We start from the raw sequence: 12,029 nt of genomic DNA, 5'->3' as shown, positions 1-12,029 counted from the left end.
AGATACTTCTTTGAAGCCAGAAGTTATAGGCAAAAAACTGAGAACAGTCAAATGATGAGTTAAACCTTCCAAAGGAAATTAAAACAGATAGTAAAAGGGTTTGTAGCCATATTAATATAACATGAAGAGAATGAGACAAGAAGTGGGATTCCTCTGCAAGAAGAAAGGAAAATACATGAATGATAATCTGCATAGAGTCCTCACTAAATGAACACTTTGCTCTGTTGCCAATCCGGATGATGATGTAGAACAGGTGGACATAAGAAATAAGAAAATATGCAAATAAATTATATCTGCTTCCATCTGGCTAGGAAAATCTTGAAATAAACTTTTTGAGGGAACTGTATAATCCCCATCTAAGAATACTGAAGGAGTTAGCACATGAAATTGCAACTTAGAATGGGAAAAAATAGAATTAATTTCTATCTAAATATTCCTGTCTGGTTCCAAAAAAAGAGAAAGAAAAAGAAAAAGAAAAAGAAAAGGAAAAAGAAAAAGAAAAAGAAAAAGAAAAAGAAAAAGAAAAAGAAAAAGAAAAAGAAAAAGAAAAAGAAAAAGAAAAAGAAAAAGAAAAAGAAAAAGAAAAAGAAAAAGAAAAAGAAAAAGACTAGAAAAGAAAAAGAAAAAGACTAGAAAAGAAAAACATCTAGACTGATGACACTTAATGTTTTATATCTTATATCAACCTGTATTAGACAAGCAGATATACTATTAAGCTTACCAGACACAAAGGAAACTGGTGAGGGTTCGGGAGGTTTGGTTCATTTCTTTTGTTTTTCAAAATTGGTGCTATTTATACTATGAAACACCCATGAAGATAGTGGATGAACATATCCATTTGCAGGAAAAGTCCATGATCCAAGGGTATGTCACATAATCTTAACATATCTGACAATATTAATTTAAAACCATCCCTGCTGGGTTAGGGTTAGAGTGTGTGCCAAAGACATACCTTATAAAAAAAACAAATGAAACTGTTGTGGTACTTTAAGAACAAAACCCTGCTAAGGCATTCAGGGTATTGCATTAATGTCAATACTGTGATTTAGTGCTAGAAAAAGCAGAGAAACGCATGACAGGTACAAGCACTTCAGATACCCATGTGCCACATAACTATGTCCTTTCTGAAAAACTAAATCAGAGAAGTGAGAAAACACTCTGTTAAAAAACTAGGGTTGGATTTTGCTACCTTCTAGGAAACAAACAAACAAACAAAACTCTTGGATTTACTGAAAAAATAACCTTTTTGTGTGAGATAAAATGCAGCTAGTAAAACAATTAAAGGAAGCAGTCTAGGCATAGTAACAGAAATATCCACCAACATTAAGAACAAACTAGTTCTCTCACCAATATCACTGGTAAAGAAGTTGAGTATGAGCCAGAGATTTGAAGGAAGCCTTCAGTAAGAATAAATTCACTATCACATCTACTGAAATTGCTTCAGTGAAAGTTCCCAAACAGAAAACATGTAAAAAGAATTGTGATGATCAGCCCAAGCCTTGTTCTTTGATGAGATAATTGTGATGAAAGTGGAATCTGTACTCCTGTATTTTTTGCAATAACTTTCTAGAAAAATAATTTCTAATGTTAGGCAGACAGCCTGTTGAAACTTACTATTCAGCTTAGTCTTTACAGTAGAAATACTGACAATGAGAGCAATAAGAACAGCAAATACTTTGCTTTCTGCTAAGTATTTGGATGATTGAGTTCTTGATCAAAAACATCTAATTATTATAGCAAGAGCACACAGTCAGAGAGATCAACTCTGTTCACTTTTATATAACCCCCAAAAAACCCCAAATAAATCACCATGTACATATAAGAAAATGTTCTTGCTAGCTGCTGGATTTTAAACACTACTAGTCCTGAGAACTCATCCTAAAAAGAGACGGTTTAATGACATTAACACTTTTGTAAAAAAGGCAGCAATTTCATAATAGCTGAAATATTACATGCTGATTGTCAACTAGAGTGAATAATTTCCTATGTATTTTAAGTTACAACAGACTCAACTTGATGAAGTATGTAATTTGAAATTCTTAAGTTTGTAATTTGAATGATTACTTTGTCTCACTGTAAGCTGCTTAGGCTTTTTCATTTATAAAGCTGAAACATTTGGCTACACAAACATGGCATCAACATAACTTGTCATACAATCCTTTGTTTTTTAATCATCTTCTACTGATAATCTAAATGATGATTAGTCTTGTCTCAGTGATTTCTTTGCTCTTCTAATACACATTTGTATTAATCCCTACTACATATTTTGATTTATTCTTAATTTTTTTTAGAACTAGATAGTATTAAAATCCTTTTTAAAAATAAAAATGATTAGAAAACAACATTTTAAATGTACATGAAATCATGAAAAAGATTTTGGGAATGCCAGATGTTGCACTTAGTACAGAAAAGCACATTTAACATTCAAGTGTGGCCTAATGCCATTAGCTGGAAGGACTGAAATTTAAATCTTTGTAGGTTGTAGAAGATTAATATATATATGTTAAAAATTATTTTCTTACTGTACTGCACTACGTATACAATATGTATAGTCTCATTTTGTCCCAGTGTGTATGGAAATTTGGCATTATTTCCTCACCATCTTGCTACCATAGAATTCTAGGAGTTTTTGGAAATAATTCAGGGCTTTTTCTGTTGTTTGACATTATGAAGAGGGACTGGAAAGGTTTTTCAGTGGCACTGCTCAACTAGCAGTAACAAATGTCAAGAAATCTAAAAAAAAAGAGGCCCCTGTGTCTCAAACAAATTTGAATGCGCAGCCTCACTGCTGGTGAGAAGAGGGTCAAATTGTATGTCTGATAAAGTTAAGTGAAGACCAATCAGTGTGCAGCAGTGTGCAAAGAATACTGCATGTTTCCCTAAAAACACATTGAACATCCAGAACTTTAAACAAGGTCATTATGCACATTGGGATATCAAGCTTACTACAGAAAGAGTTAAATGAGTCTTGCCTAGTTTTGCTAGCACAACTTTTCTGAAACAGTCATCGTGTGAATTACGTAAAGAAACACTTCACCCAGACAGCAAGTTGCAGAGCAGTTGATCCAAGGCAGTCAGTCTCTCTATGGAGTTCTTTAGTGGCAGTGTAGCTGGAAAAAATGGCTTCAAACACTTAAGTTACACTCAGTAAACTCAAGTTACTCGCAGTGATAATGATAATATTTAAGAGAATGCAAAGGACATGCAGGAGAACAGACGCATATGCAGAAAGCAAGAGTGAATGCAATACCTACAGTTCAGCAGTAGCCCCCTAGAAAATTAGCATTTTTGGATTCTGGATTCAGCCAAGAACCAACATTTCAGCTCACCTCTAAGTATTCAGATAACTTGATTAAGTTATATGTGTAGTCACCTCCACAAAGTAATATTGCCAATCATCAGCACAATGGGAAAAATACCCAAGCTAACAAAAAAAAAAAAAAAAAAAAGCATCTTTCTAAAAGAAGCTTGAATGTTTCTGAGGAAGAGAATGCAGAAAGTGAGCAATTTTATGCTGCAGAAACAGACTTATGCAGTCAGTGGCAGAAAGGATAAGATTACAAGTGAAGTTGGTGAGGAGCCCATTGTGGTCATTAGAGAAAGTTGGAAAGATTATTTCAAAGAGGAGAGTTCCAGAGTACACAATGAGGCACAACAGTAAGAAATACAGGTATATTGCCAACTGCACAAGCAAGAGATTAAGTGGAGGATCAGAAGAGACAGTGAAAAAGTTAGAGCAAGGAGGAGTATTTCATATCTGAATGGTTGTCCAGAAGAGCAAAATCTTATTTGGGAGAGAAGATGGCAAATAAATCAGTGGAAAAAAACATACAAAGAGCTCAAATAAGGGATTTTAAAGGACTGTTTTCAAGTTTGTTTTCCTAAAAATTGACAAACCTTGACAGTTTTTTTCATTTTTAAGAGGTTTTTTTTTTTTACTTCGATAATCCCTCACATTTTTCCCCCAGAAGTAAGTGGATTCAAATTTGATTCTTATGAATACAAGCACAGGCACATAGAGATGTGGAGGTGCTCAGCAGTGGCTCTATCACTCTGCTGTGTTCTCAGATGGATTTAAATGAACCATACATTCACTTTTTTTTTCTTTTTTCCCAACAAACTAAGCAGTTGATTCATGTGAAATTTCAAGAAGACAGCAGTTTTCATGTCTTTAACTTTCCATACATACACTTTTTCTGGATTTCCTCAATTTTTTATTCTTTTTTTTTTTTTGTGGGGGGGGGGGGGAGGGAGGGGCAGAGCAGAAAGGAGGGGAGTAGTTTCTTTAAATAAGACATCTCTGTGTGTTCTGGTTGAGATCTGTGTCTTCAGATCATATCTGTCAGGGATAACTTTCTGAGAGATATGTCTCTTACACAAATATAAAATCTTGATAAAAATTATAATGGGGACTTTCGTTCCATTATTTTTTAAATAGAGATTTACAGTAATTTTCTAGTCATCATTAATGTTTTAAAGGTAAATGCATACATATTTCCCACAAATCCGACGGATGTCACTGGGAGAGGTGGATATGCTCATGTAGCTGGTAGACATAAAAACTCACTGAGTGATGAGGTGGGGAGGAGGAAGCAACAAACATCTGAAAGTTGGTCTGTTCATGTGACCGGCCATGTATGTAGCCTTGTCAATCACAGAAGAGCCAAAGGCACCCACAGACTTCACTCAAAGTGCCAGAGGTTTTCAAAAGTCTCCTGTTGGGAGTGTGTTCTTCTGGAATACTGTATCCTGTGTCAGATGCACATTTGCACTTACTTGCTGAGAGGTGCAATGATCTTTGTGGCATTTTTTACTCATACATATCCACCTCCAATTCTTTATGCCAATTAAGTGTGAGAAAACTGTTAGAATAAAAAACATTGGGGATAGAGGCAACTTGCTGCAAAGTTGACAAAATGCCTTAAATCTTCACAAAGAAAGGGGAAATTCTTCTATTTCACCTCCTTACTCTTCCTTCAAATAAGCCCATTCCTCAGATAGTTTTCCATACACCTGGTAGCCTTCTCCTTAAACATCCTTTCAAGATTGTCAGTCCAGTACCTTATGTAAATTGTGGTAGAACACTACAAGGCCTTTTTTATATATCTTGCTGTTTCTTAGCAAGGGACAGATAACTTCTGTATTGTGTTCTCTGAAGCACAGTGGTCTAGAGAGCCTTTGGAATTTGAGTCAGACCTGGAAATCCTGAGATTCGAGATATTCTCCCAATAAATTATATTAGTAGGATGTTTACAGTCACTTTAGAAAAGGAAGCAAGGAAATCAATCTATGGAAAGTTTCCTTCTATGTTTTTTACCACACTCTTAGTACTCTTGTTACAGCCAACTACCATAAAAGCCTAAATTTAAATTAGGCTAGAAACACTGATTGCTTTCATAAAGTATAGAAACTAGCACAAAAATACCCCCATAAATAGAAATCAAAATGAGACTCAGAAGAAAAGAATCCACAAAGCTAACATAAATGCCTAGGACATACTTTTGAGGAATTCTATGGCCTCAAACTTTTACTACTGATCAAATAAACATGTAGAATCTGGTGTTCATTCTTCTTAGTGCGGTGGCAATGCAGACAGTTCTTAAAGAAGGAATAAATAATAGTTGCACATCTCTTACACACTAAAGCAGTAAAAAATGGCCTTAATTTAAATTGGGATCTGCCCTGGGATATATGACCACAGGTCCTTTGATTTGAGAGTTTGGGACAGATTAATGTATTATTCCACAGACACACGGGTAGGAGTAACTTCATAAGACTGCCAATTAGAGTGTTCTTCCCCTATGGAGTCCTCCCAGGGCAATGACCCTAATCTAACAAAACATGTAAGTAGAGACTTAATTGTAATGTCAACAGAACTACTCACATGCTTAAAGTTAACCATATGCTTAAGGGTTCTGCTGACCAAGCATTGTATCAGTTTACTACTACTGCTCTTTAAAAGCAGTGGTCAGAATCTCCGGTTAAACTTACCCATGTACTGAGATTTTCTGGCTCCTGATCACTCAAACGAAAGCACAGGAAAGCCTGTATGACTAACCAAATGCAGGTGATCTCCTGCTGTATAATCATTCCTAATCATTCCATTCCATTAAGTCCTTCATAAAACCCATCTCTTAGAGTTCAGTGACTGATACTCCACATGTTTAGGTAACATCCAGGGTCCTCTGAAAAAGTAAGAAAATTCAGCTGAATGAAACCTGAGTGCATACTAAAATTTTAATTCATACTATTCTGTAGCAAGAAAAATCACAAACAATGTTTCAAATGTTTAGATGTCTTTTCTTCCTGCTAAAATTATTTGGCTTTGTATTTTAAAAAAGCTATTTTTAAAGCAGAAAATTTTCCTCTATATTTAGATGTTTTAACAGAAATTAAAAGTTATTAGCAGTCATGGCTGAAAATAATGAAGATTTCTGCCATACTTTGTAGTGGAACAATCATATCTGGCAGTTGCATACACCCCTATGAAGTCCAGAGCTTTCATTATGACAGTTGATGGCTCTTTTACATCTTTTGTGCCCCACTGTGCCTTCCTTGCATACGCACCTTGGCTGATGCCCACCGTCATGTTTCCCCCAACCCTGGGGCATGGTGACTCCAATTACGTACACATTCCCTTGGCTGGCAGAGCAGCAGGGTGAGGCCCTTAGTCAACAGAGAGTGTCCTCAGCCAATAAGACACCCCAGGCCCAGAGGAGCTTCTAGACCATGCTTGTAATGACCACGTCTCAGATCTCACCAGGCTATAAGATGGGGCCCTTGCTGAAGACTCCCTTTGAGTGGTGGAGAAGCAGGACTGTGACCCCTTACAGTGGGATGCCATCTAAGAAGTCTTCCTGGGACTGACAGCCCTCACCTTCTCTTTCTGAGTGATTATTTCTCCTCGATATATCCTTGAGTGAGCCCTTGGCCCTCTGGCCAAGTGATTTTTTTCTTCTGTGTACCCCTGAGTGAGAGAGGCTTTTCTTTGAGTGAATAAATTCACACTGTGGATCATCATGCTTCTATGGCTGCATGGTAATAATACCCCCAACTGGTACGTCGAACCTGCAGTTTATTAAATGCTGCTGGAGTGCTGATTGACCTCCCTGCTTCCCTTGGTTTCTGTTGTTTGGTTTCAGTCTTTGGTTTTGGTTTTGGTTCTAAATCAGTTGGTTTAAGCTTACATTTTCTTGGAGTCATTTTGGGGTGCCTCCATGACAATCAATATAAATGTAAGTGACTGAAGTCATAACAATGACCACAGTAAGAGACTACTAAGAAAGATTACAGCTTAAAATATCACAGGAAGCAAAAAAATTACTCAAGAGAAAGACAAATGTTATCAAAGAAACTGGTCCTTTCAACTACCAGAAGTCCACTGCATCTTTTATAATATGTGACTTCATTGGTTGTGGGGGAAAAAAAAAAAAAAAATGTACACACCTAAATAACTTCTAGAAACTATTCCAAGCATGACATTCAAATATATGCCTTCAAAAGAGTAGGCGCCATACTCAAGTATGAGAAAAACTTGAAATTCTTTTAAAATTTCCAACTCCTATGGCAAACAGGAACATACATAGGACATATTGTAGGGATATTACAGAAAATACTTACACAGTTGTTACCAAAAACCCACCAGTTTGCAAAATATCTATGCAGTGTAGCAGCATATAGAGGGAGGGAAGGGGAAGGGGAAGGGGAAGGGGAAGGGGAAGGGGAAGGGGAAGGGGAAGGGGAAGGGGAAGGGGAAGGGGAAGGGGAAGGGGAAGGGGAAGGGGAAGGGGAAGGGGAAGGGGAAGGGGAAAGGAGAGGGGAAGGGGAAAGGAGAGGGAGAGGAAGAGGGAGACGGAAAGGGAAAGGGAAAGGGAAAGGGAAAGGGAAAGGGAAAGGGAAAGGGAAAGGGAAAGGGAAAAGTGAAGGGAAGAGGAGGGGAAGGAGGGGGGAAGGGTAGGGGAAGGAGAGGGGAAAGGGAAAGGGAAAGGGAAAGGGAAAAGGAAAAGGAAAAGGAAAAGGAAAAGGAAAAGGAAAAGGAAAAGGAAAAGGAAAAGGAAAAGGAAAAGGAAGAATGAAAACCAAAACATTAGTAGCCACCCAAGAATCACATTGCCAGTCTTCCTAACACAGGCACTGCTCTCTTTGAGGAAAAATTTTAAGGATTTAATTCTGCATAATAATAGCTAAAGTAGAACACAGTATGATTCTCAAAAGTCTTATTCTGATTCTTGGAACTGTGAAAAGACAAAAAAATCCTAACAGAGAACAAAGTATAATATTGAAGTGTGGAGATATTAATATACTCTCTATTACTGTAACTAAATGCATTTGTTCAACATGTTTTATTTGGTTTCTGCTTAAATTATATTGATTGTAATAAGTATCATATTGTGCAATTCTTTTCCCTGTATCACCACTAAATAATGTAAAAGCTGTCATGAAGTGGTATAATCTTACATTATCTATTTTTTATTTTCCACATGAAAAATCAGAACAGAGATTATTTCCTTTCAACATGCATATTTTATGCATTCATAGCAGGTATAATGGGGACTTTTTAAAACAAATATTATTTCTTAAGGTGCATCAGGCCAAGATGCTTACAATCCAACCATGTAAAAATAGGCTGTAGCACAAAAAGAATATTCGCTTAGTCTTGGTATAAACTTTAGTAAAAGAAAACAATTTTCCACAGACAATATACCATCTGTCTCTAAACCATGTGAAAAGAAAAGCTTTTAAAATCCAGCCGCTGCTAATGTGACATGTTGAAACATTAATCACCCCCTAAGGCCAATATAATTGTAGCTCCATGTTAATTACCTAACAATTAACAGCAGTAATTTCCAAGGGGCAATCAATGAATTAGCTTGTGATTTTCCCACAGACTTCAGTCCCACACTGCCAGCCTGAATGCATTTCAAACTCTGAACCATGGTTCATCAATGACACTTCTGGTGTATGAAATAAAAATTCATTTGCACCCTCGCTAATTAGGCTCGATTATATCCCTATGTGTATTACAAACTCTATTCACTTGCACAAAATCTCTGCCACAGGCATTTTTCTCCATTTAAAAATTCGTTTTCTATTAAATTAGAAGGTCACCTAGCAGGAAAATGTACTAATCAAGATTTTATCACTAACGAATTAGAGTGTTTTAATAAGCAAGTTTAATTAAGTTATCCTAACAAGTGATAATGGCTATCTCCAACCTATCTGAATGTTTATGCAAGTATAGGTGTAGTATATGCAAAGCATGTATCCATAAAAAAGAAAAAGCATACCATGTATACGCACAAAAATATCTAAAAATTAAAATATTCTCTAAAAATGTACCCATGCGTCTTTTTCTCTACTTTTTATTACATTTCTGTACAAAATTTTACCTAAGATAGAGTTTCTGTTGCTAGTTCCTTTAAGAATCTTATTACTTGGTCATGTAATCCAGTGGTAGACTCCAACTCAGCTTGGTTGAGTAGGATGTTATCACCTCCTACTGTTCAGATATAAACCTGCCCTTGCCATGAGTCGGTGTTAATCTGCCAATAATCAACCATTAATATAAATAGGCTGAATTGTCACTAACTCAATTTGCAGTTGATGTATTAACTTTTATTCTCTAAAGATTAAAAAATTAAGCACTGTTTTTACATCAAGTAGTGTTATGACTTCCTTTAACTATGTTTATGTTTTGTGAACATGAAAATGGGCAAATTTTGCAGCTAATCTGTTCAAGAAGCCAAAGTGGAAGGAATGAATACATTACACTTTCCCTCATTAGACCTAATCAGAATTCCAGTAGTATCAACTTTGTGCAGGGAACAAAAATATGAATCCAATGCACTAAATTTGCATATTGGGTTTCAGGAAAGGTAGCTCCAATATTGCAAATGTATTTCATCTTCTGACTTATAGTCCATGGTAAACAATGAACTCAGGTAAAATGGGCCATCCCATTTTCTCTCCCAAGTACCTTCCCTCTCTCAACCCTTCAGGAATAGATGGTTCTCTAGAGCAAACAGAAGCCACTCATGCTCATGCTCCTTAAATGGTTCATTGAAGTGTTTGTTCTGTGACCCAGTACAAATGCAACTTTCCATAACAAATATGAAATGGGCGGATAAAGCCTTCCATCTCAGCAAGCATATTTTAGGTTGTGGATAGCCATTTCTGGATTGTCATCTTTTTTGGTAGGTGCAGTACAAGGTAACTCCCAGCCAGCTGGGATGTGTGTGCTGAGTAGCTCCGTGTTCCAGGTGGATATTCAGATGGTCTTTCAGCTATTTTCTCCCCAGACACTATCTTGCTCAGCTACTCAAAGATGGTGAGAGAAGTCCTCCTGCTAAACCCCGTCAGCAGGTTCACTGCAATTAAAAGTTTTGATAAAAAGTTAAATTCCTTTGAATTCAAAGAAACAAAGAAAATTTGAGTATGTCTGTCAAGAGGCTTTGTGAGTAGACCAGCTCACAGTCTGCACCCATGTCTCTGCCATCTACAGTGGGAATTGTTTCCACTGAGGAAAGGAAGGCTCCTTCCATGTCTGTGGTGAAGAGCCAGGCTGGGCAAAATCTCAACTCCATTGGATCCTGCTCCCTATCCATGAAGGAGAAACACACTTCTGGGGGCCACAGGAAGATATGATTGCTCTGCTTCTGTTGTTTGGCAGAGCTTACGACAATCACAGAATCACAGAACGGTTAGGGTTGGAAGTGACCTCTGGAGATCATATAGTCCAACTCATCTGCTAAAGCAGATACACCTAGAGTAGATTGCACAGGAATGCATCCAGGATGGTTTTGAATGTCTCCAAAGAAGGAGACTTCACGACCTCTCTGGACAGCATGTTTCACTGCTCTGTCACCCTCTAAGAAGTTTCTCCTCATATTTGGATGGAACTTCCTATGCTTCAGTATCACAGTATCACAGTCTGTGCCTGTTGCCCCTCATCCTATCATTGGACAGCACTGAAAGGAGTTTGGTCCCATCCTCTTGACTTTCACCCTTAAGATATTTATAAACATTGATAAGATCTCCTCTCAGCCTTCTTTTCTCCAGGCTGAACAGACCCAGCTCTCTCAGTCTCTCCTCATAAGAAAGATGCTCCAGACCCCTAATCATCTTCATAGCCTGTTGCTGGACTCCCTCCAGTAATTCCTTTTCCTTCTTAAACTGTGGGACCTATAACTGGACACGGTACTCCAGATGCAGCCTCCCCAGGGCAGAGTAGATGGGGGAGGATAACCTCCCTTGTCCTGCTGGTCACACTTTTCTTAATGCACCCCAGGATACCACTGGCCATCTTGACCACAAGGGCACATTGTTGACCCATGGTCAACCTGTTGTCAAACAGAACTCCCAAGTTCTTCTCTGCAATTCTGCTTTCCAGTAGGTCAACCCCTAACCTGTACTGGTGCCTGGGGTTATTCCTCCCCAGGTGCAGGACCCTACACTTGTCCTTGTTGAACTTCACTCCTCCAGCCTGTCCGGGTCTTGCTGAATGGCAGCACAGCCTTTTGGTGTGTCAATCCTTCCTCCCACTTTGGTATCATCAGCAAACTTACTGAGGGTGCACTCAGTCTCTTCATCCAGGTCACTGACGAACAAGTTGAACAGGACTTGACCAAATACTGACCCCTGGGGAACCCCACTCATGACAGCAGCACTAACCAACAACCAGACTCTGCACCATTGATCACAACCCTCTGAGCTCTGCCATCCAGCCAGTTCATGATCCATCTCACCGTGCATTCATCCAGCCCACACTTCCTGTGCTTGCCTATGAGGATGTTGTGAGACACGGTGTCAAAAGCCTTGCTGAAGTCAAGGTAGACAATGTCCACTGCTCTTCCCTCATCTACCCAGCCAATCATAGAAAGCTGTCAGGTTGGTCAAACATGATTCCCCTTTGGTGAACCCATTCTGACTATTCCTGATAACCTTATTTTCCTCCACATGCTTGGAGATGATGTCCAGAATAAGTTGTTCCATCACCTTTCCAGGGATGGAGGTGAGGCTGACAGGCCTGT

At 38.1% G+C, this 12,029-nt stretch overlaps 1 protein-coding gene across 1 annotated transcript; it reads left to right on the top strand.

Annotated features, from left to right (window-relative positions):
* Nucleotides 1-430: 430 nt before the first annotated feature.
* Nucleotides 431-8,309, top strand: LOC135578618 (RNA-binding protein 25-like; the record flags this gene model as incomplete). The annotated part of the gene is made up of 2 exons (XM_065053498.1): nt 431-643; nt 7,834-8,309. Coding segments are annotated over 2 exons (303 nt in total), but the record flags the coding sequence as incomplete, so codon positions are not given.
* Nucleotides 8,310-12,029: the final 3,720 nt, after the last annotated feature.

This window comes from Columba livia, chromosome 2 (assembly GCF_036013475.1).
Source record: "Columba livia isolate bColLiv1 breed racing homer chromosome 2, bColLiv1.pat.W.v2, whole genome shotgun sequence".
Classification (NCBI taxonomy): Eukaryota; Metazoa; Chordata; class Aves; order Columbiformes; family Columbidae; genus Columba; species Columba livia.
Note: the sequence above shows the minus strand (reverse complement) of the source record. Positions and strands in the feature narration are given on the sequence as shown.